The following is a 25,566-nucleotide window of genomic DNA, read 5'->3' as shown; positions in this document are numbered from 1 at the left end:
GGGAGGGAGGAAGGAAAGAAGGAAAGAAAGATAGATTGAGGCTTCAAATTATAAAAAGCCTGGGCCATAAAGAAGTCTGTATAATTTTTCCAAATACTATCCAGTCCATTCACTTCTTATTCAATTCTTGATCTAGTTCATTGTCCATTTTCAGTGTCTTATATACATTGCACAGGGAACATTTGATTCAGTAGAGAAAAATACTGTCATTCAAGATATTTTCCAGGAAGGTATTTCAGATATACTCCTGGAAATATGTAATAACAAAAAGACATAACTTCATTCAAAGACCTTCTGATTTTAAATACCAAGTGAGATATAAAATAGGGAGATATATATCTACTAAATTATTTGCACTGTTATGGAGAATGTTCAGTGCCACATTCAAATGGAAGGATATCATATTGATAGTGAAGTCCTCTATAAAAGAGGTGTCAACCAGAGAGAAATGGGGGCCACTGAATTCATACATTAAGATTGCTGCGGGCCAAATATTGACCTAGTTTTAAAATGTTATATTTTCTACTTTATTGTATTTTCTCTTATTTTGTTTAATATTTCCCAATTTTATCTTAATCTGGTTCTGATCATACTTGGAAATGTCATGAACTATGTGCAACCTGCAGACCATGTATTTGATACCTCTGCTCTAAGTATTCTTGTTTGCAGATGATGTAATGATATCAGAGCCTGGAACACTATAGAGCCTCCTTAATGAATTTAGTCTAACTACATACACACAAAAAAATCAAGAATGCTGATTATCTAGGTTGTCATTTTCAGTTGCTTGAATAACCTTCAGAGCTTATCCATCAATACATATAAAATATTAACCACAATGTCAAAATGTTCAAAAAATATGCATTATTCAAAGCAAAATCACAAAATAAAAATAGTGAAAGTTAAATTTTAATATAGTACTTGAAACTGTACCAGTTCTGATACCAGTACCAGAAAATGTACCTTATACATTCCACACTGTCTCACTTTTGAACCTTTGCTCATATGCATTTTATATATATATATATATATATATATATATATATATATATTTTAAACCCTTAATCTACCCAGCTGCCCTGCTCATATGCATTTAATGGCATCTCCCTGCATCTTTGCCCATCAAAATTCTATCCACTCTTCAAGAGACACCTTTTCATTGGAGCTTTTGAATAATCCCATAAACCAAAAGAGAGATATCTCTCTCTTCTTAGAGCATATTATAATGTGTTTTATACTTCTCTTTGTGGTACTTATCACATTCTACTTTGTATGTTTCCATGTCTTAGTTCTCCTTAGATCATAAGCCCTTTGAAAACAGAGACTTTGTCTCTGTCCTTATGTTTCCTATGGATCAAGAATGCTGATATCTAAGTTGTCATTTTTAGCTGCTTGATTTACATGTATAACAGTGGGCACTAACTTTACAAAGAATTGTTTTTCATTTCTTCTATACTTTGAGATCTCTGAGGAGGAGGAGGAGGATGGGGATAAAATCCCAGTAAAATCCTTACTTAGAGTAGGCTCTGATGATAGCCAACTCCCCTCTTCCATATTGTAGATGGAGCCATCTCTGAAGCGCTAACAATTTGGCTAACTTCTTGCTGGCCTGCCTCAGCTTGACACATACCATCTCCGACTTTGTAGCAGAGTGAATATTTTTATTTGGTGTGAGAGGGGAGAAGGCAGATGGCAATTTTCCCATGACTTAAACTTTTGGCCATTTTCTTGATAACCTCATTGTGAAAACACATACTTTGTTTTTTAAAAACAGGTTCCTTAGATGGAAGCTTTTATAAAACACAAATTGGAAATATCTGCTCCTTTCTTAGCAATTGAGATTCACACCAGTGCCTGCTGTGAAATGTTGTTCAACAACTAGCTAATGTCCAAAAATAATCAATGAATTAATCTGTATTGACTAGACTATTTTCAACAAAATGATTTATTCATTTAATTTATGACTGATTTCCTCATTATGGCTGCTCATATATTAAAATGGTTTTGGCAAAGACCATTATCAAAATGCTAATTTTTTTAAACCCTTACTTTCCATCTTAGAATCAATACTAAGCATCAGTTACAAGGCAAAAGAGCAGTAAAGCTAGGCAATGGAGGTTGTGACTTGCTCAGAGTCACACAGCTAGGAGGTGTCTGAGGCCAGACTTGAACTCAAGACCTCCCCTTTCTAAGGTGGTTCTCTAGCCACTGAACTGAGCCACCTAGCTGCTCCCCAAATTCTAATTCTGATAAAAATTTTATTACACCTCAGTCAGAACTTATATAGGAATGGGTACAAGTCAGAGAGTCTCAGAGATCAGGGCAATATGATTACTACAGAATTTGAGACATAAATAAGCATTCAGAGCCAGTGAAACAGATCCTTCCAACTATTCTGTATTTTTAGGTGGGGTAATTCTATATATTCTCTAAGTTTGGGATTCTATTAAATGAATATGTTACATGAGAAACTGTTTTTTAAAATAAAATTAGTTTCTCTTTCAATTTTAGATATACCCTTATAGCATTATCTCTGCAAAAACCCATCTTTGACACAGCGTTATTCACAAAATCATAGATTTAGAGCTTGAAGGGACTTCAGAGGCCATCTAGTCCAACCACTTCATTTTATTCCGGAGGGAACCGAGGTCCCCCAAAGTTAAACAACTTGCTCAAGGTCTATAAATAAATATTAGTTCCTGGATTTGAACCAGGTCCTCTAACACCAAATCTGTTACATGTACTACTATACCAGGCTGCCAGAAAGTTCCAAAGCTAGAATCTTCCATTTGTGTTTTAGTAGGTTAACCTAGCAGAATCTTGCAAATAGAGGCATTTAATAAATGATTATTGAATGAATGCATTGTCCCAAGGATAGCATAATAGTGTTTTATAACACTATGATGAGGTTTGGTTTTCACATATTAATATATGATTGAGAAGCCAAGTGTGTTGGGCCATATTATTCAGGAATTTTCCCTATTTGACAAGACTTCCTTTTTTGGTTAGAAAGCCTGCTGCTAGGAGACATGAAAGACTTAAGGCCAAGGTACTGTAAGTAATGCCATTCCTTGGATAGGATCAAGTGGGACATAAGGTATTCAGCTAGGATATCACCCTCGAACCTTAACCTTTGCATTTCACCTTGAAGATGAATTTCTGTGCAGTCTCAATGATTCTTGAACTGAGATTCTTTTAAAAAATAATTTCACATTATTTTAAAATGTATTTCAAGCTGCTATTTGTGTTCCTTACACAACAAATGTTAAGTGAGTAGAACAAAGAGATTCTGACTCAGAGGACACTTTTTCGACTCCAAACTAAACACAATTTACAACTAAACAAGGACAGCATTTGGAGCTGTAAATAGTAGTACCTTCTTTAAAGCACAGTTCTTCCTGTCCTCCTGTCAGGGTGAGAACCTGGCAGTTTTCACAGACCAGCTAATAAATCTCAAAGCTGACAAACTTTTCTCTCCTTTTATGCGTATGTCTTTCCCCAACTTGTGCCATCATCCAAAAAATCCTTGTCACCTGCTCCAGTTTTTTGAGAGCCCCAAAGAGCTCTGTGATTCAGGCTGATGTTACAGAGCTGGGAGCTGTCTGCTCAGAGGCAGGCCCTGCTGAGACAGACACCAGGGGGCTTCCTCTGGATCCTCTGTGGATCCTGGAGAGGATGGGCCAGTACTGGCTTCCCAGGAGAGAGATGGAATTCATTCTAATACCTCCAAAGAAGAGTCCAGCCCTGGGATTCTGGTTTTCCTTCCTCCAGACCCTTCTCGCACATTTGGCAGTGTCATTGAAGGGGAACTTTAGACAAAATAATGCACAAACAGTTTTAACAGAGTACCCGGGTAATGGCCATGCTCAATTTTGCCTTTCACATTTTAATTGTACAACAGTAATTTTGCGATAGAGTTGCCGATGGCAAACATGCAAAAGACATTAACTTTATTTATGTTTTGGATTATTAATGTGGCTGTTAAAATTCCTCCAGTTAGTTTTGATTGAATTGTTTTTTTGTGCGATTCTGTTGTTTAATGGAGCGGTAAATAAGAATTTTTGATAATGAGCTTGAGCATCTGTCACAACAACCTGGCGCGGGTTATTAACATTTCCATTAACGGCAGGGTGGGCAGTGATAATATGGAAACCACACAGTTAGAACAAAATAAATAGTTGGTGTCAGGCTGAGTGGGTGTTAATTACTATTTTATTTTATAACCTGGGGGGGGAGCTAAAATGGGGGAGGGGATTGTGGGGAGAGAGTGACTTATGAAGGTCATTCTCTCCAGAGAAAGCCTCTCCAGAGAAACAGATAAGCAGGGCTATCTTCCTTGGCCGGTGAATGTTTTATCGCTTCTATTTACAGTCTATAAACAGACACAGAATAAAAAGGCAGCCCTCATAGGTGCTGGGGACAGAGGCTGCAGGAGCTGCTTCAGCCAGAAGAGGAAGAGGAAGAGTGGTGCTGCTTTCTGCCTGACTCTCCAGGGCCAGTCTGAGAAATAGTAGGAATGTTAAGGAACAAAATTTTGCTTCTGGAAAGGCACTGAAGGCAGCAAAGAAAAGCATCCATAGTCCACACCCATCAGTTTTATTGGGGCAGGAAGGAGTGTTTTGTGGGGACCAGATAAAAGTAAACATTAAACCCAGGTGCGAATGGCACCAAGCAAATAAGACCAAAGAAATGGCAGGCGTCTGAAAGTAAAATGCCTAGAATCGAACTTTGCCTGTATTGGCAAAATGTAATGAGAAGAAAAATTCTTTAAAAACATAAATCCATTTACTTCCCATTTTATGGTGATTGGCTTGTGCTTCATAATGGCTGTGAGGTGATTTGCTCCTGATTCTTTTTCAATCAATCACCTCTTCATTTTTGCAAGGGAAATTCAGCCCTAGTGACATAAACACAATATTCCAATGACCTTCTCCCCCGAGGTGGCAGAGTAGGCAAGTAGAAGAATAAATTTGTCTTTAGAAATTAGAAACTGAAATTGCCCCCCAGAGGGAAATTTCAAATGATTAGCTTTTAAGTCTGAAAAGAAATGAATTTGGAGGTTTGTTTTGACTGTTGTCTTCCTGGAAACAACCTGGTGGACTGGGTTGTTTTGCATCCAGTCTGGCCTTATCTTAAATAGAACCGAGAATATGAGCTTCAGAGAAATAGAACCCATACTTATTCAGCCTATGTTGTGAATTTGTCTGGAATTTCTTTATAGGATGGTGAGAGAGTGTTTTTTTTCCATTAATCTGGTATATTTCAAATATGTTTCTTTTTTTTTAATTTAGAATATTTTTCCATGGTTACATGATTCATGATTTCCTCCCCCACTCCATTCCCCTCCCAAAGCCAAAAAGCAATTCCACTGGGTTATACACGTATCATTGTTCAAAACCTATTTCCATGTTATTCATATTTGCAGTAGAACTATCCTTTAACATCAAAACCCCAATCATATCCCTATTGAACAAACCATGTGATCAAGCAGTTGTTTTTCTACTGTGTTTCTCCTCCCACAGTTCTTTCTCTGGATGTGGATAGCGTTCTTTCTCCTAAATTCCTCTGGATTGTCCTGGGTCATTGCATTGCTACTAGTGGGAAGGTCTATTACATTTTATTGTGCCACAGTGTATCTGTCTCTGTGTACAATGTTCTCCTGGTTCTGCTCCTTTTCCTCTGCATCAATTCCTGGAGGTCTTTCCAGTTCACATGGAATTCCTCTAGTTCATCATTCCTTTCAGCACAATAATATTCCATCACCATCAGCTACCATAATTTGTTCAGCCATTCTCCAATCGATGGACACCCCCCCCCCCCTCATTTTCCAATTTCTTGTCACTACTAAGAGTGCAGCCATAAATATTTTTTACAAGTATTTTTCCTTATTATCTCTTTGGAGTATAAACTCAGCAGTGATNGCCATTCTCCAATCGATGGACACCCCCCCCCCCCATCATTTTCCAATTTCTTGTCACTACAAAGAGTGCAGCCATAAATATTTTTTACAAGTATTTTTCCTTATTATCTCTTTGGAGTATAAACCCAGCAGTGATATGGCTGGGTCAAATGGTAGGCATTCTTTTAAAACCCTTTGGGCATAGTTTCAAATTGCCCTCCAGAATTGTTGGATCAACTGGTGAGAGAGTTTCAAAGCAGATTACCTTGCTTAGCTTGTGTAGAAACCAATAATAATCCAGACACATGCAGCCTCCTTCCTGGTCCTGTGTTTGATTACACTTCTCCATTAATTCTCTTTATTTTCTCTTCTTTCCTCAGCACCAGCAATGGCTCCACAGAACATACAAGTGAACCCTCTCACAGCCAGTCAGCTGGAAGTCATGTGGGACCCACCTCCTGTGGAGAGTCAAAATGGGATCATACAAGGATATAAGGCAATACTCCTTATGGCTTTAGCCTTACTCCTTTGATTGCCCACCCCCTCCAAAAGACCACGTTCAGGGGCAACTGGGTAGCTCAGTGGATTGAGAGTCAGGCCTAAAGACAGGAGGTCCTAAATTCAAATCTGGCCTCAGACATTTCCCAGCTGTGTGACCCTGGACAAGTCACTTGACCCCCATTGCACACCCTTACCACTCTTCCACCTAGGAGCCAATAACAGAAGTTAAAGGTTTAAAATGTAAAAAAAAAAAAAAAAAAAAAAAAAAGAAGAAGAAGAAGACCATGTTCATTTCCTTCATTTCCTTTATCCATAAATGACTAGGAGATTATAGTGTTTGAACTCTGGCCTATGTTATATGGCTACAATCACCTCTGTTTACCATTTTCTTAACAAACTGAAATATAATTTATTGTTAGTCCATCCCATAGGGAGTTTTTTGGTTGTTATTATTTTGTTTTCCTGTTAAAATTATAAAACAGACTTCATCCTAGGAAGTCTTTTCCAGGTTACCCAAAAATTGGAACAGAAAAAGAACTGGAAATTTTAGATCTAAATAATCAGTATTACTTCCTCGGGATAATCCCAAAGCAAGGGAGCAATTGTCCGAACTAAAAAGTGTAAGGCACTGTGACCTCAAATCCCTGGGGGATGGACTAAGGAACTCCTAATTCTACAGCTCTTGTGAGGATTCTGAAGTGGCTTCACTGACAGTGCTGGTGAAGGAGGCATTACTACATGGAGTAGTAGAAAACTGGGAATCAGGACACCCGAGTTCTCATCTCAGATGTTTTGCTAACAAACTATATGACTTTTGACAAGTTGCTTCATATACCTGGGGCATCATTTTTAAAATAAGAGGGATGAAATAGGTCTGGCATTAAAATTCCTTCATTTTTCATTAGCTACATACTGCCTAAGTGGAATAAAAGAAAGACATCCCTCCTCATCTTCTATACAAATTAAGTAAACCAGAATATTAGTTGAACAGGAAGACCAGAGTTAAAACTTACTAACTAGCTCTGTAACCCTGAGCAAGTTGATTAACCTCTTTCTGCCTCAGTTGTCTCATCTATAAAATGTGGACAATAATAGCATCTGCCTCCCTGGCCATTGTGAGAATCTAATGAAATATTTCTAAAGTGCTTTGCAAATCTTAAAGCATTATATAAATGCTAGCTATTATTTTTGTTGTTATGGTTATTTTTATTAATTAATTGAGATCATAGGAAGAATTAGTCAAGTTGTTCCATTTCTAAGACCAGATCTACTCAGAGAACCAAGAGCCCTCTGGATCAATTACTCTGGAACTGATGAAAGTTTCAAGATTTTGGTTTTAGGAAACAAATGCCCAGGCATTTCTGCAGGAAGGAAAAAAAAAACAAGAAATAGATAAATTCTCCAGTTCTAGAATTAATGTCCTCTTTTGGTCCACTGGAGACTTAGTTTATCAGCCACGAGGATCTGTGGGCTAGCTTGCCCTAATGAATATTGGGCCAATTAAATGTCCATTTAAAAATGATTTTTGTAGGTGTTTTATGAAAATTAATACCTTCCCCCATCACAGGGCTGTTAAGATGATTAATGAGGCAATGTACAACAAAATACTTTGAGCTTTGTGTTTGGAGGAAAGGTGCTATTTATGTATGTGCAAAATATGCTTCTAATTTCCTTAATGAGAAAGACATTGAACCTGAATATTGATCTTGAGTTAGAGAGCCTTACATTACAAAGGACCTTATTTGGTCAGGTCACTGAGGAAGGGCTAGATTTCACCACTCAGGATAGACAATAAGCAATTCTTGCTTGACAGTGGATACTTCTGCCTTGTCCTCACCCAGCATGTCTATTTGCAAAACAAGAAAAGCCAACCCAAAAGGCACATTTTAGTATCTCTGCTTGGCAGTTTCTTCAGTATGTGGATAGCTGCTTTGATAATCTGGCTTGAGTTTGAATACACAAAGCCAAGGTGAACCTTGGGATTGGCCTTGCCTTCAAACATCCTAGCTAGAATTGGCTAAAAGCAGACATTTGCTAGCCAATGGAGTCTATGGAGTACTGTTGGCACGAGTTGTAGCAGTATCCCTTCTGAACTTCCTTCCTTGGGTGTTTGATCATGATCAGATGAGGACTATAAAAAGGCAATGGTATGCAAGGGAAAGACTGGAATCTTTCCCATATTAGTATTTGAGCTTTGGTTCTTCATGCTTTTTTGGTCCAAGTTGCTTTGAGAAAATTAATTGAAAATTGGGATAACCTTTAACAAAATATGAAGCTAAGAAAGAGAAGCTAGATAAAATTTAGCCCAAGATTAGAGGATTCAGGCAAGAGTTAAAAGAAAACCCCAAAACGAGGTCTGCCCACTTTTTACAGATTTGGACTCTGGGCAGAACTAGATTATTTCTCTGGAAAAGATTATAGAAGGAATTAATGATAAAAAGCACTCTCCTAGAAAAGAAACAGCAATCTCTTTTTTTAATCCAGGTCTTTGTGGCTAAAATAACACTCACTAATCTAAGCAAATGTTCATCTCCCAACAAAATATAAAATAAAATAAACTGCTGAAGAAGAAATGCCTTACCCTTTAAATTAAAAAGATCTCTAATTCTAAATTATTTATTTAGAAACGTTAATAAATAATTCCCTTTGGTTCTATGGGCAGCAGTGCCAACAACAGGTTGTAAGAACACAGGATATATTTTCTCTCCCACTTTCCCCAACCCTGGAGAAGAATAAAAACATACTCCTTGTAACAAATATGCATATGACTAGGTAACCAGATCCATGCATAGTCCATGACCCAGAAATACATGCCTCGATCTATAACCTGAGTTTATCACCTGTGTTAGGAGATGAGTTAGCATGTTTCATCATAGGTCCTCTGGAATTATCATTGGTCAGAGCATTCTGTTCTTGAATCTTTTAAAATTGTTTATCTCTACAGTGTTGTTATCATTGCTCTAGTTATGCTTATTTAAATCTATATCAATTCATTTAAGACTTCCCAGATTTCTTTAACTTATTTTTTATTACAATAACTAAAAACCCACTTTCTCTACCCCACACCTCCACCCCTTACCCCAATGAAAAAAGAAAGGAAAATGAAGTCCTTAAGACAAATATATAGTCAAGCAAAATCAAATTCCATATTGTTAATGTAAAAAAAAAATTGTCTCAATCTATACTCTGAATCCAACACCTCCCTGTTAGGGGTTGGATAATATGTTTTGTCATGAGTGTGCTTGCCTGTTTCATGGACATATATATGATCCTCAAGTCTTGCAAATAGCCCTGATTCTGACTTGCCCATGTGTGGCATAGTTTCTTCAGGGAGTGGCTCAGGTGCTGAGAACTCATGCTGAGAACTCTCAGCAGAATAGCCTTTTCTTTATGTCTGGCTAATTTTTATTTGGGGATCAATAGTTCTAATGGCAAGATTTGGATAAATCTGTTGGACAATTAGATGCCTATTATGTGGACAGCGAGGCTGCACAGTGGATAGAGCACTGGGTTTGGAATCAGGAAGAGTCATGACTTCATGAGTTCAAATCTGGCTTCAAGCACTTAGTAGCTGTATGACCCTGGGCAAATCATTATTTGGATACCACCCTGTTTGCCTCAGTTCTTCGTCTGTCAAATGAGCTGGAGAAGAAAATGGCAAACCACTTCATTATCTCTGTCAAGAAAACCCAAAATGGGATCACGAAGCATCAGACATGTCTTAAAATGGCTCAATAGCAACAAATGCAAGGGCAAAAGTTAGAAAGGCCTGCTTCAAATCCCACCTGGGATACTTCCCTTTGCCAATGATACCACAGATCTAGTCCATATCCTTATCTTTCTTTATAAAGCAGTATTATGTGAACAGAGAGCCAGTTAGAGTTGGAAGGACCTTGGTTCCAGTTCTCCCTCTGACATAGGCTGGCTATATGACCCTAGGCAAATCACTTAACTTCTCAGTTAAACTATAAAGTACAGGACATATATTGATCTGCAATGGTATAAGGAATTCCCTTATCAGGAATTTGTTCTGCTAATTAAATCATAGAGGAAAATTTATAAGGCATATATGCCTGTCAGCCATCTCTTTAAACTCTCCTTTACCTACTTTTTTTCTTCCTAACAGATTTATTACTGGGAGGCAGACAGTCAAAATGACACAGAAAACATGAAGGTCCTTTTTCTCCCAGAAACAATGGTCAGACTGAAAAACCTGACCAGTCACACCAAATACTTGGTCAGCATATCTGCCTTCAATGCAGCTGGAGATGGGCCCAAGAGTGAACCCAGACAAGGGAGAACACAACAAGCTGGTAAGAGGGCATTTTCTTTCTTGAAAAGCTTGCTAGATCATTTGGAGAGGATAATTCTAAATCCTCTTTTTGGGCATATGTGGGGTGGGTTTGTAAGCATGCTCATATAGCTTTATGAATTGGTTTCCGAAGCTACTCTAGGGCAGTTACTATGAGCTTGTAAAAATTATTGAGGTAATCTTGAGAAGTGGGTGAGACATAAAGAAAAGACACATTGGTGAGATCTTAGCAATTCTTCACAGAAAACTTAACAGTTTTCCACTGAAGCATTCAACAAAATAAAACCATTATCATAAATACCTTGACCAGTGCTATTTCCCAGTAATATGCCTTAATAACTAACCTCTGCTGTTACATGGTCTCACTATACTTCTTTTCATAACTTTTATTTTTAAATGTATTATTTTGTTTCAAGATATTACATATTATTTCTAACAATATTCAAAGGGACTAATTGCCTCTCTGTAATGTGTCTCTTCTTTCTTTTCTTTTTATGTGTTTATTAATGCCTTTCCCTGATGAACTATAATCATTTCTGAATATACCCTGTTCTCAACCGATGAGCTCTGATAATTAAGAAAAATAGTTAAGCAAAATCAATTGACCCCAAATTCATGTCTGAATCAAAACTCTATATCCTTAGTCATCTACCTCACTACTGAAAAGTGGGAGGCATTTTCACCAAGTCAATTAATGACAATAGTTAGGGTATCCCTGTTTGGCAACCATGTTACTTATGTTCTTAGTCTGATCCTGAATTCTCACCTGATCTCTCACTCAGAGTGTATCTTAAAACACCTGTCTTGGGACCACATTTCTTTTTTTTTTTTCCAGTTGTCTAAGAACTATCTATTTCTTCTCAGTCACACAGGAAATATAGCTCCTCCAACTCCCCTGCCTTTTCATTTCAATTGTTGTGTGACTTGACTTCCATTTACCTCATCTTCTGGCTCTTGAGAAGTTGTATTACTTCCACTTCCCAGACAAAAACATGTGTTTCCATTAGTTCAAGCTAACTGTTGTGGCTCACCACTTCCCCCAAAGACCCTCAATGCCTTAATGTTGCTTTGTAGATTAACATTAGAGTCAGTTTCTCTCTCCGTGAGACTGTGTCCAGATGTCTTGATCTAACTGTCGTGTTCTCTCTCTGTTTCCAGGGAAACCTGGACCCCACATCCCTCAAAGTTGACAAAAATGCTATTTGGTCTATAGTATTTGTGTTATTTTCACCCACTCTTATTTCCTAATGTCATCCTTATTTCTCTTCTCCATTCCCTTTCCCTTCCACAATTTCCTCAGTAGACTTGGCTAAAATAATATGAGCATCTGCCTTCACTAAAAAATTCAATTCCAGGACAAATGTACATTTCTATCCAAATTACAAAAGGGACCATAGGATGGGAGGAAATGTCCATCACATTTGGTTAGGCCTAGTTTACAATTCCCTAAGCCTACCCTGATTTTTTTAAGCCCTAGGCACTAAAACTAGTACTTATTCTCATACCTGCCACATTAACTATAACTCTCTTAAGTCTATGACTGATCTCAGAACCTGGCCTTAATGATTCCCTTTAAAGACTTGTTAAGACACTGCCTGTATCAACTGCCTCTGAAAATCCTTTTAGCTGGCATCCCTGACCCTCAATTTCAGATGGTTTCATGCTTGCATCTGATCCACTAATTCTAATTTTCCTCCTTTGTATTGACTCTTGGTTTGTGCAACTTCAGGCTCCTTCTCTCTTCTTCCAATTTAATATCTCAGCTTCAAAATAACAATGGTTTTGGCTATCTCATCTTGTACTAAATGTCTAGTACATTCAGTATGTCCTAAAATATCTAAAGAGAAAGCTAGGTGGCTATTGAGTGCTGGACCTGGAATTAGGAAGACTTGAGTTCGAATCCAGCTTTAGACACTTACTACCTGTGTAATCCTGGGCATGCCACTTAACTTCTGTCTGCCTTAATCCCCTGGAGAAGGAAATGGTGAAACATTCCAGTATATTTGCCAAGAAAACCCCATGAACTATATTGGCTTGCTATAGTCCATAGGATCACAAAGAGTGAGACACAACTGAACAAAAGCAAGGTACCTAAAAGAGCTTAGGTGCCTTAACTGATTCTCTACTTATAAATCTTTATTGTCCCTGATTGACAGAGGAAGTAGTAGCTATCCACAATTAGTTTTCATGGGTTATTGATAAGTTGTTATCTGGACTGCTAAGCACATAATGTTAATAAGACCAACTTTAAAATTGTGATCTCTGTACTGACCAATTGAGAGGAAGTATGGCATGGCAGATAAGGGGCTGGCATTGGAATCAATAATAACCTGATTCAAATTCCACCTCCAGAGCTATCTATTTAACCATGGACATGCCTATTAACCTATCATTGCTTCCAAGGAACTCCAAATTAGAGACAAATTGCCAATTTATGTCAGTGGGAAGACTTTTCACACCTGGAGTGTACTGTATTGATGAAACCACAGGTTAGCCACCCTTCTTCTACCTCCCTCCCCAAATGGATAATAAGATTCATTTGGTTACATGACTATATAAAGCACCCTAAACCACCCAGTCAACCTTCTCTTAAATATATTCTTCTGATCTATATGTTATCAATATATATTAGAAAATGACTAGTTGATTGAACCAATATATGTTGGTTGAATCAATGCCTAGCCTTTCTACTAGTGAAAAAAAATTCATTGCATCATCTTCATATATAAAAAAGAACATATTAGGTTGTATATGATATGCATTCCAGAGGCCTAAAACCTATAATGTGGATTTTAGGTTATGTCACTTTTTCAAGGCTATGATTTTGTTGATCCACTGGCACAGATCCTAATTCCTTTGTAGCTTAGTCCATCATCTATAAGAATGGTTGTGACTAGAAAAATGTCAGCTTTCTGCAACCAAACTAGTAACAATTCTCTCCAAACTGAGATGATTTACCACCATACACTATCCATCCCATTTCTATGCTCAAAACTTTTCTGGCTAAGAAAGACCAACAAGAGTTTGTATTCTGCTGGCACAGCTTTTTAGCATATCCACTTAAAACTAAAGAGCCCTTGATATAAGGAAAAAACTTCAACAAAGCAAATTAGGAATGAAACTATTTGTGGAAAAAAGAGGAAGATCCAAATATATGAAAAAAAAAATAGAAGGAGCTACTAACCACTGTCCTTTTAGCAGTGGATTACAATCTCCATATGAGTCAGCAATGTGTATTACAAGTCAAAAAAGCAACCTCTAAAACAAAGGAGATGGTATTCCTTCGTTACTAGTCAGACCTTATCTGGAGACTACAATTGAGGAAGGACCTTAATAAGCTGGAGAGTATACAGAAGATGGCAATAAAGACCTCAAAGAGACTTGAGATCCTACTGTGGTCAAATGCAAGAGGTTAGGCAAGAGAAGTTGGGGAAGGCATGCTAGCTTAAAGTATTTAAAGAGTTGTTATTCATTTATTTATTATAATTTATTTTTTTAGAATATTTTTCCATGGTTACATGATTCATGATTTTTCCCTTTCTTCCTCCCTCCTCCCTCCAAGAGCTGACAAGCAATCCCACCGGGTTATACATGTATCATTGTTCAAAACCTATTTCCATATTATTCATATTTGCAATAGAATGAGCATTTAAAGCCAAAATCCCCAATCATATCCCCATCAAACCACATGATCAATCTTATGTTTCCTTCCGTGTTTTTGTTTCCACAGTTCTTTCTTATAAGTTCCTCTGGATTGTCCTGGGTCATTGCATTGCTGCTAGTAGAAAAGTCCATTACATTCAATTGTGCCATAATGTATCAGTCTCTGTGTATAATATTCTCTTGGTTCTGCTCCTTTTGCTCTGCATCAATTCCTGGAGGTCTTTCCAGTTCACATGGAATTCCTCCAGCTCATTATTCCATTTAGCACAATAGTATTCCATCACCATCAGATACCACAATTTGTTCAGCCATTCTCCAATTGATGGACACCCTCTCATTTCCCAATTTTTTTTGCCACCACAAAGAGCATGACTATAAATATTTTTTGTACAAGTATTTTTCCTTATTATCTCTTTGGGATACAAACCCAGTGGTGGTATGGCTGGATGAAAGGGCAGGCAATCTTTTAAAGACCTTTGGGTATAGTTCCAAATTGCCCTCCAGAATGTTTGGACCAATTCACAATTCCACTAGCAGTGTATTAGTGTCTCAATTTTGCCACATCCTCTCCAACATTTATCACTTTCCTTTGCTGCAATATTGGCCAGTCTGCTAGGTGTGAGTTGGTACCTCAGAGTTGTTTCAATTTGCATTTCTCTAATCAGGAGGGATTTAGAACACTTTTTCATGTGATTATTGATAGTTTTGATTTCTTCACCTGAGAACTGCCTATTCATATCCCTTGACCATTTGTCAATTGAGGAAAAGAGATGTCATTTAGAAGAAGGATTCAGCTTATTCCACTTGGCCCCAAAGAACAGCAACAGGAAGTATAATGACAACTGCAGAGAACCTGATTTTGGCTTGATGTAAAGAAATCTTGATATTAATTAAAGCTAATCAAAAATAGGATGGGCTTCATCCAGAAGAAGTGATTTCCCTTTGAGTAGAATTCCTCCAGGAAGAGTGAGGAGTGCTTGTTGGTGATGTTGCATCAGAAATTCTCATTTAGCTAAAGGTTTAACTTGATGATGTCAAAGGCCCTTTCCAAGTCCAATATTCAATGATTTTGTGAAACCTATCCACCTCCCTCAAAAAAACATCATCAGGTTAATACATCTGACCACTTAGAGCATACTTTCAAAATGTAATTATCCCCTGGAGGTCAATCATTCACACTTAAATGAGGATGATTTTAGTTAGATGATCAGATTAATTTCCTCCTAACTACCACCCTAAAACATTAAGGAGTAGATTTGAATTTAGGTAGTAGGAAATGAGGAAAATGAAGGAAATTTTGGACCATGGCAGACTAAAGGCCTCTAGGAAGTACTACTGTTGTGGGGGGGCATGGGAAAACTCAGAAAAAAAAAAGTTTAAGAATTTAAAGACAGAATTCACTATTTCATTTTGCTCAGGACTTTTACCTATCCTATCTGCTATTCCTCTTTTGAGGGTTGAGAGAACTGCTCCTATTCCATCCACTACAAGTTGAGAAATCTCCCTTGAAACATTGAAATGGTTCCCTTATTTTCCTTCTATCTCTCTGGACAGAAGTGGAAACACTCTAACATGGCAGGAGACAGGCCTATTTGTTCTTGTGATATTTCTGATCGAGTAGAAACTAGGGAGTATTGGGAGTTCTGCTGAGTCCATTTGTTGTCTGAGATTTTCAACCCCACTGCAAGTGAGGAGGGATCAGGGTGAGCATACAAACTACAAGACCTAAATCGCTTAACTGTTTGCTGTTCATCCATCACTGATGCACAGTGATCTTTTCTCCACCTTCACCTCTACCTGGAATGGTAGAGATGAAATTCTTAGAAATTCTCTAGCAGTCACTAGGAAATGAAGTTCCCTTGGAAATTTCATATTCTCTTTCCATCTATTATTCATTTTTATACTTTTGTCATTTTCTCTCTCAAACTCCTTTGTGTTTAAACACTGTCATTTTCTCTTTCCTCCTCTGCAAGGGATTTGTGTTTTTGATTGATCATAGGAAGGACTATTGTGATCAATAAATCCTATTTTCCATCTTAGAATATTTAGAATTTTACTGGGTGATAAAAACATTCTTTATTTTCAAGGGTATATATGTATATATGCATACAAATTTTATGTGTGTATATATCATATATATACATACATAATGTATAAACTATCTTCAATAAGTCATTTTGCTTAACTTTCTTTCAGCACCTGGCGCTCCCAGTTTCCTGGCATTCTCAGAAATAACTTCTACTACTCTTAACATTTCCTGGGGAGAGCCATTGGCAGCAAATGGTGTCCTGCAGGGTTATCGAGTGGTTTATGAGCCCTTAGCACCTGTCCAAGGTAAGATCAACACTAGAGAAAATGACTAACATCCCTGCACCACCTGATTTCCTTCCCTTCCCCTCTCTTCTCTGAATCTGAATTAGCTTCTGAAACAATTTCATTGAACTGGACTTGCTGGGACAATTTAGAAAAATGTTGGCTAATGTAAGGAAAACTGAAAGGGAAAAAAATCCAAGCTGAGCTATTTCTACATCATGATTAGTGACTAAATGAGGGTCATAAGTTTAAACATCTGTAATACTTTTCTGCAAGAGTCCTTTGTCACATTGTCCATATCATTTCTTTGTTGAATCATCATGTATTCCTCTGTTCTGTTACATAATTTTTCTCTTTCATTATTGCCTAACTTTTCACAGTTTGTATTTTGCTTCCCCTCCTAGACTGTAACTCCCTTGAGGGAGTATCTCTTTTTATATCTCCCCCACCCCTGCTACCCAGCATTTAGTAGTAGCTCTATAAATACATATGATTGGTTTGCATTGATCTGAATTAGCACAACTAAAACCCACAGGAAGCACCCTGCAACTTCTAAGAGACTCCAAGAATTATAAGAATTATTTTGTCCTGAAGGATTGGAGTTGTTATGGGTATTGTGTCTAAGTACACAATGTTTCATGGAGCAACTTCCTGCTTTACTGCCTCGGCGCAGTAGAATTCCAAGACCCTAAAGATCTCTTAAAAACACAGACTTGGAAATCACTGCAAGGGGACAGTTCTGTGGGTCCTGTTTATTCAATAATGAGTCATTAACAAAAGTTATCAAAGATTTCTAAAGTCTCCATGGCACATTATTGCACCCATGGCATACAATAAGATAAGATTTCAGATGCATAGAAATGTTGGAGTCCTCCCCTACAAGGAGGAGTGACCAGAGGGGAGCTTTGTGAATTTACCCAGCAAAATGGTTGCGAAGGCATTAGACAATTATAACCAGAGTACAAAATGATTCCAAAAGTTTTAAGTGAAACATTCAAGTGGTTTTTACATATAAAATCTGCATGTGACTCTTGTACCCCATTCCAATTGAAGTAAAGGATGAAATCTATTAACCAAAGATTCCAAAAAACCATATCCACTCTATTAGTCTTATTTCTAGCTTTATAAAAACCCTTTGGAAATTGAATCCCAGAGACATATAGGTATCTTTTTAATCCTTGCTCTCAGCCTTGAAAAAAAAATGTTTACACACCAGGCAAGGCCATTACCCTCCGTCATTACCTGATCAGCAATGGAGAGTTTAGGAAACTAGATGTGTTTTGTGCTATTTTTTTTCCTGCACTTTGACACTACCAGAATTTGTGCTAGATTACTACAAAAGACCCTCCACTCAGTTTTCCAGGGAGATGACTCAGCATGTTTAGTTGCACTTGTGTTGTCAGTGTGGTGGCAAGTTGTTATGTGTGTTGTGAAAAATAACCATGATTAGGAAAGTTGAATGGCAAATTAAAAATTTGGGTGTTAAATACCATGTACTCTACTTTTTCAATGGCATTTCTAAATTCATGCTAGATATAATTTCCCACCTCTTCCCCATCTCCTCTGTCCTCACCCAGAGAATTGAAGACAGCAGCTACAAATGCACTAAACTAGCAAACAATCCACTAAGAAAACCTAGGAGGAATTTGAAGCCATTTGAAAAATGGGCTTCACAAAGACAAGTTAAAGGAAGATTTACTTTGAAACTTTATATTCCAGGCAGATTGTTGGTTATATATTCAATTGTCCAGCTTGGACAGAGTGACATCAGGCAGAAGCATTTCAACTATCTCCATTTTCAACTCTTTTCACGTGTAATAAGGACATCGATCATGAGCAGTGTCTCTTTTGTATGGAAAGACAGAGTTGGTTTTTGTGAGCCTGAATTTTCTTGGCTTTTGCATCTAGCACACTCTGTTCTGAAATGAAAGCAAGAGAAAAAAATGGTTGTTTTGCCTTCCTTGTTGGCAGTTTCTTAAGCATAAATAGCATCTTCAGACCTCTATGAAGTCAGAAGAACAGGTGACCCAAACCTAAGGGTTTGGGTGACATCTGAAATTTGGACATTTTCAGGTTTTCCCTATCCTTATTCATTCATATGAGTCATGCTCCCAGATTACATCTTTGAGAAGGACATTGCCACAGTACATTATATTCCTGGTCCAGGAATATATTCAGGAGATTTCTTATCCCACAGTCAAATAAGCTGATAGATTACTACAGTGAGGTAGAATCATGTTTCCTAAACCAAACTTTACTATAGATAGGTAAATATTTTATTCTATATCAAGTGCCATTCTGATCCTACATAGCTTTAGCTCAGAGGGTTCTCTGAGGGCTAAGACCAGGAGAGAGGGAGAAGGAGAGAGCTAGGGATGAGAGGAGCCAGAAACAGGGAGAAGAAGCAAACTTTTTAGGTTGCTAAGATTTAAGAAGTAAGGATATTTGATAAGCGGGGATTACACACTAGTCAAAATTTTCTTCATGTCTATGTATTCCATAAATAGGTGATCAGAAAACACTGTGTAGAAGAAATATCTACACAAAGCACTATATAACCGACCAAAAGTATTACAGGTAATTTTGGCCACTTTCTCCAAGAGTTAGATCTATTAACCATGCCAAAGCAGAAGAACCTATTTAAATAACCATTAAGTCTAGAAAACATGTCTAACAAGAGATTGCAAACTCTATTAGGAAATCCCTCATTGGTGAACCTTTTCGGAGTTCTAGTGCCCAAAGGGCAAATTCAAGCTCTCTGTGAGCCCCTAGATTGCTAAGGGAGAATATACTTGCTTTGGGAGGCTAGACAGAAGGGTGGGGCATGCAAAAAATGTCCTCAGGCACTGGGAAGAGGGGAAACAGAGCAGCTCCCCAAGTGCCAGCTCAGCACGTGTGCCAGATCTTTAATGCTGTCCTAGGATCTTTGACTTTGACTCTGTCAGGTGCAGAAGTCTTTGGTAAGCCTCCTTCCTTGATTCTCAGATTATACATATGGCCCCAGAGCTATACATATGGGCCACCTGATTTCAGAAGCTACTCTATACTTCCAATGTCAGCCAAAGTTTGCTTTTGCCATGTACCTCTGCTTCTCCCTTGACCCTGTTTTCTAAGCTAGCAGCTCTGGCTAATGAGAAGACTATAAGAAAACCTTGGGTAATATTCAATTCAATAAGCATTTAATGAAAAACAACTATGTACAAGATTCTGTGGAAAATACCAAGTTGAATATGGCACCAATCCCTTCCCTCAGAAATCTAGTCTAATAGAAAAGATAAAACAAATTCATGAATATAATGCAATTTAAAATATAAGCACGAAAAAGAAGGGAAAGACTCATATCAAGTCAGTTAGCATGTAGGATGTTCAAACCACATTCCAGTAACTATATATCAAGTCCTGAGAATACAAAGAAAGGCAGAAAATAGTCCTTACCCTTAACTTTAAGGAGTGTATATTCTAATGGGATGGACAACATGCATATACCAAGTAAATGCCAAACAGATTTAAGTAATTTGAAAGGAAGCCATTAGCATCTTGGGGTGGACTGGGAAAGAATTCCTAAGGAAAATTGAATTTCAACTGAATCTTAAAAGAATTCGGAGAAATTAAATGGAAGAATGGAGGGGTTATGAGGGAGAACCAATGCAAAAACTCAGAGGAGGAAGATGGACTGTTGCATGTGAGGAACTGCCAGTAGTTCAATGGATTTTTGAATACATTGATAGGGATAAAGGATGAAAAGACTCCAAAGTTAGGAAGGGGTGGGTTATGAAGAACTTTAAATGCCACAGAACTGAGAAGCTACTGCTTGTCTGGTCAATCAGAAGGGAAGAGAACAAAGTCAAGAGAAAAACTCCAGAAAATCTAGGTCTTGAAATTCTGCCTACCACCATTGATCAGGGAAGTCACATGTTCCTCACCATGTTCCTTCTGGCTGAGAGGCAAAGCTTCTCTTCAGCTCCTTCCCTAATGATTGGGACCTTTATTCTGAACTCTGACAACTCTGAAGGTCACTGGTTGCACCATCCCTTTTCCAAGGCTCATAGATTTTGAATTGGAAGGAACCCGCAAGGCCTTCTAGTCTAGTCTAGTCATATGATGAAGAAACTGAACATCATGGAGATTAATTGACTTATCCAAGGTCACGTAGGTAAGTAAACATCAGAAGTGACCTGCACCCAGGTTCTTTGACTCCAGAGGCAGTGTTCTTTCAACTATGCCACAGAAGGAAACCGTTTTAAACCAAGGAGGTGTCTCTCCATTCAGAATAAATTGTGACCAGTTGGATTTTATGTCTCATCTGACTGTAGGCAAGTGAGGCAGAAGTAAGTTTCTCTATACCCTTCCCCTTAAAAGAAGTTGAAGGTATCAGCTACTATCGTGTCTTCTAGGATGGCTGAGCTAAGAAGGCCTCGGAACTCTCTACCTTCAGAAGCTTCCCACTAGGCCTGTGTCTGCAGAGTCAATAGGCAGAGTGAAGTAGAGATCTGGGCAATTATCTGGTGAATATAGCCTTGTGAAACTCCACCTGGAAGGACCCCCCCCCCCACTTCTCCAGCTCTTTACTTCACTTCAATAGAGGCATAACCTGTGTTCCTCACAGAGACAACTTAAGGAGCACTTGAGTCATCCATAGAGTTTAGCAATGTTGTTGGCAGTCTTGACTTTATGGCGCAGCTATTTTTATGTTTCTTAAAATGTTTTAAACGGTAGTATTTTTATGTGATTGCACCCTGAGGCTTTGTAGTGCAGGGCACAGTTTAAAAATTGACTAAATAAATAAAATTCTGACACTCAGAGATGGGGAAGGCCTGACTAGCATTACCACATAGTGGGATAGAACTCAGAGAAACTACACATGGGGTATATGTTGTTTCTCTGAGGAGGAGGAGGAAGAGGAGGAGAAAGAATTAAAAAAGAAAAGGAATTACCATCCAAAATAACTTTATATTCAGAAGAATCCAATCCGGTAATTGATGACAGAAACAGCAGTAGGCAAATATGACCATGCCTACAATAATGTTGCTGAGCAATGCATATGTAATGCAAATGTGCTCATTTGCAGTGTGCCCTTTCCAATCTTGGAGCCCTATTTATTTGTTTGTTTGTTTATTTATTGCAATTCATTTTATTTTAATTTTTCCCAATTATATGTATTAACAAATTTCCACATAACTTTCCCAAAGTTATATGATCAAACTTGTCTCCCTCTTTCCCTTCCCTCTCCCCTCTCAGAGCTGGCAAGAGATTTGATCTGGGATATACGTATATTATCATGCAAAACATATTTCCAAATTATTTTGTAAGTGGATAATCACATATAAAACCAATTGGAGACCCATTTAGAGGTGTTCAAAACTAAAGGATCATAGATTTAGTCATGGAGGAGACCTTAGAGGTTATCTGGTCAAATTCTTTCATTTTGCTGATAAAAACCTAAGACTTCGAACTGGCTAAGTAATTTTCTCAAAGTCACACAGGCATAGCCAAGACTGAAACCGAGCTTTCTGATTCTCAATTCAACCATTTTCTAAGGATTAAGAGGCAGTGTGGCAAAATGGAAAAGGGCTGAAACAAGAACTAGGAAACCTTTTATCCAGAATTTATGATTCTGGATAAAATACTGACTAGGTCTGTGACCTAAGCAAGTCATTCCACTCTTTGGGCTTCACCCAATCTATAAAGTGTAAAAGTTGGGCTAGACGGTCTCCAAGACCATTTCATAGATCATAGTTCTTGTCTTGTACACTGAAAAGAACTTTATAATCCAATTCTTTAACAGATGAGACACAAAAAGGTCACACTATAACTTTGAGCAAATTACTTAACCACTCAGTCTCCAATCTTCACTTGCAAAAGAAAGGAGTTGGATCAGATGGCTCTAAGGTCCCTTTTATCTCTAAAGTTCAATATCAACAGGGTTTGAAAAAAGAAAATTGGTAATACATGTGCAAAGTTATCTCTGGCTTAAAGAAGAATAAACCCAACTGCACAAAGGAGGTGCTTAATAAATATTGGTCAAATTGAATACAGAGTTTTCTCTGACAAAAAGAGAACCAGATGATACTTTTTAGCAATACATCAATGGAGTTCTATAGAATCCAGCTGTATGGGTGGTTTTCCCTGTATATCTATCCTTATCTTCCTCCAAGGTAGGATTCAGAATTCTTTATGTCACTGATGAAGGGCTAAATTTTTCAGTTTCAATTTTGGATTAAGAATACCAATACTAAAAGTTTAGAATAGGCCTAAGTGGTTTTTCAGATTTTTCAGGACTGACCTAGCAATTTATACATAGAATGTAAAAACTAATACATATATGGGAGCCTCACTATAATTCAATGTTGAAATATAAGCCAGTAGTAGCCAATATCTCTGTTCTGGGGCTTTAGACTGCCAGGATTCCATGACCTAGACATAACTAAGGAACTAATGGAAGAGTTCAAATACTCGGTTCTCAGTGACTATGTGATACTACATCATTATAACCCAGTCCTTTGATACATATACTGTGTCTGAAACCTCAAGCAGCTTACTATACAATCTGATGATTAAGATTTTCTCCCAGACAAGAGGAAACACAAAAAAAGACATTCATGGAAAGCAGAAAAGGTACATAGAGCTGAATTGCTTCTCTGGGGAAAGGTGTCTCCTTCCTTCGTGGGCAATGTAATCAGTTGTTTGGTTTTTTCCCTCAATATAATCAGTTTCACAAGAGTAGTATAAAAAAATCAGTTGTTTATTAAACATCAGGCCAAAGACCTGGGTTCTCTTTACTCTTACATACTGCCTAATTTTCTAAAGTATTAGAAAGATTAATGTCCTCATCTGGACTATTGGCAGCTATTGCTGTCTGTTTCTACATTTGAACTACCCTGCCTTCCTGGTTGTGGTAATGGGTAACTTGAACAAGGTAAGACCAATAATTCACCAAGTTATTGAGGATGTATAAAGATCAAGGGTTCTTTTCCCACCTCAACAAAATGTTAAACTCTAATAGATTGAAAAACACTTCTCATTTGTATTCATTCTATACTCATTGCAGTTGTGAATCTCTTGGTGAGAATAACCTCATCTGTTGCTAAGTTGTAAAAGTTTAGGTCTTTCTAAGGACATGATAGCACTTTTAGCCATAGAATCAATACAGTTTGTAATGGTAGTATTTTTCCCCCCCTGTAATACTTATTTCAAACTTTGAAGAGCCACTGAGACTAGAAGATAGCCACCTTTGGTCTGTGATAGGTACTTATTGTAGGAAAAACCTTCTAAGGAGGTTATTTCATACTTCAATAACCAAACTCACTTGGATGGGACCCAAGATGAACATTCTTTACACTTAATTCTATTCCATAGTTAACAGTGATATCGTATCTGCCAAAGTATTTTCATTTTTGCCAAGGTCTATATTTCTCCTTCAGATGTCATTTCATCCTTTTCTCCCTCAGTTGCTAACTTTTGATTGAATCAGAAGAATGGAAGTGTTGCCTATTTAGGTGATAAGATATGGTGAAATGCAGTCCTCACTCTATTAGACTTACAAAGGAAGGGCACCTTTCCCAGAATGCTCCAGCAAGATGCCTGGCCACAGGACAGAGGGCACACAGAGTGGAGTCTCACAGAACACTCACAGATTCACTTTGTTTTCTCCCTCCTCCCTTCCCAATGTAATTAGTGAGGTTGCATGCAGTCTCCTGATAATTTCCCAGTTGTGTTGTAAGGTTTTTCTCCTTGTCAGTACCCACTTATCAAGCTTAAACTCTAATTACACTTATCTGTGCTGAAAATTGGCTATTATCACTACTTAAACTCCTGCTAATTGTAAGAAATACTTTCTTAGCAAACTGTGAGATAATTTTACTCGTTATCTCAACACAATAAACCACTCGGTTGCTTTTTTTTTGTTGTTGAGACCCTTCTGTACTCTACATTTGGACCATTGTTCTAGGGGTAAGCAAAGTGGTGACTGTGGACATTAAGGGAAATTGGCAGCGCTGGCTGAAAGTGAGGGACCTCACAAAAGGAGTCACCTACTTCTTCCGAGTGCAGGCTCGCACCATCACCTATGGACCTGGACTACAGGCCAACATTACAGCTGGTCCAGCTGAGGGTAAGTAGAACTCTAAGTCACCAACAGTAATACCAAAGTCTTGTTGTTCAGACATTTTTCTGTCATGCCTAATGCTTCATTTTGTTTTCTTGGCAAAGATACTGGAGTGGTTTGCTATTTCTTTCTCCAACTCATTTGACAGAAGAGGAAACTGAGGCAAACAGGATCAAGCCCAGGGTCATACTAATAAATGTCTGAGGCCAGGTTTGAATTTATGAAGATGAGTCTTCTTGATTCTAACCCCAACACTCTATCCACTGTGCCATTTACCTACCCAATAACAAAGTAGATTGTAACATATTCAAATACAGACCTGAACTATCTCCATGGATTTTCCTCCTATAGTTCATTTTTCTGTGGATACGGTACTACCCATAGGACAAGAACAAACCATGGGAAGTTGAGTCTGTCCAATTTCTCAAGGATACTTCAACAATATGAATGTTTCCAAAGAATAACGTCTATAGTAATGATAATTTTTTAAAAGTCTCTTTTAGTTAGCATTTGAAGTTTTGCAAAATGTTTTGCAAAGCCCCTGTGATATGACTTTTGTTATCACCATTTTAGAAATGTTGTCACTGAGACACTGACAGATTACCCAAGGTCATAACTGCTAAAAAGCAGGATTCAAATCTAGATCCCTATACTTCATAGCTAGGACTCTTTTCACACCCACCTCAAAATATATTCTGCTAAATATGGATATATTTAATATTTCTATGCATTGGCATGAGCTTGCTGAATTTATAGCAGGGTTTTTTTTTAATT

At 37.8% G+C, this 25,566-nt stretch overlaps 1 protein-coding gene across 1 annotated transcript in view; it reads left to right on the top strand.

Moving 5' to 3' along the window:
* The window catches only part of SDK1 (sidekick cell adhesion molecule 1), a 1,179,904-nt gene that overhangs the window by 1,105,768 nt on the left and 48,570 nt on the right, over positions 1-25,566 (top strand). Inside the window, 4 exon segments of the mRNA XM_044659951.1 lie at positions 6,280-6,395; positions 10,527-10,713; positions 16,572-16,709; positions 24,637-24,798. Coding sequence (XP_044515886.1) covers positions 6,280-6,395; positions 10,527-10,713; positions 16,572-16,709; positions 24,637-24,798 — 603 coding nt within the window.

The sequence above is a fragment of the Gracilinanus agilis genome, chromosome 1 (assembly GCF_016433145.1).
Source record: "Gracilinanus agilis isolate LMUSP501 chromosome 1, AgileGrace, whole genome shotgun sequence".
NCBI lineage: Eukaryota > Metazoa > Chordata > Mammalia > Didelphimorphia > Didelphidae > Gracilinanus > Gracilinanus agilis.
The sequence above is the reverse complement of the archived record's forward strand: the minus strand, read 5'-3'. Positions and strand labels throughout refer to the sequence as shown.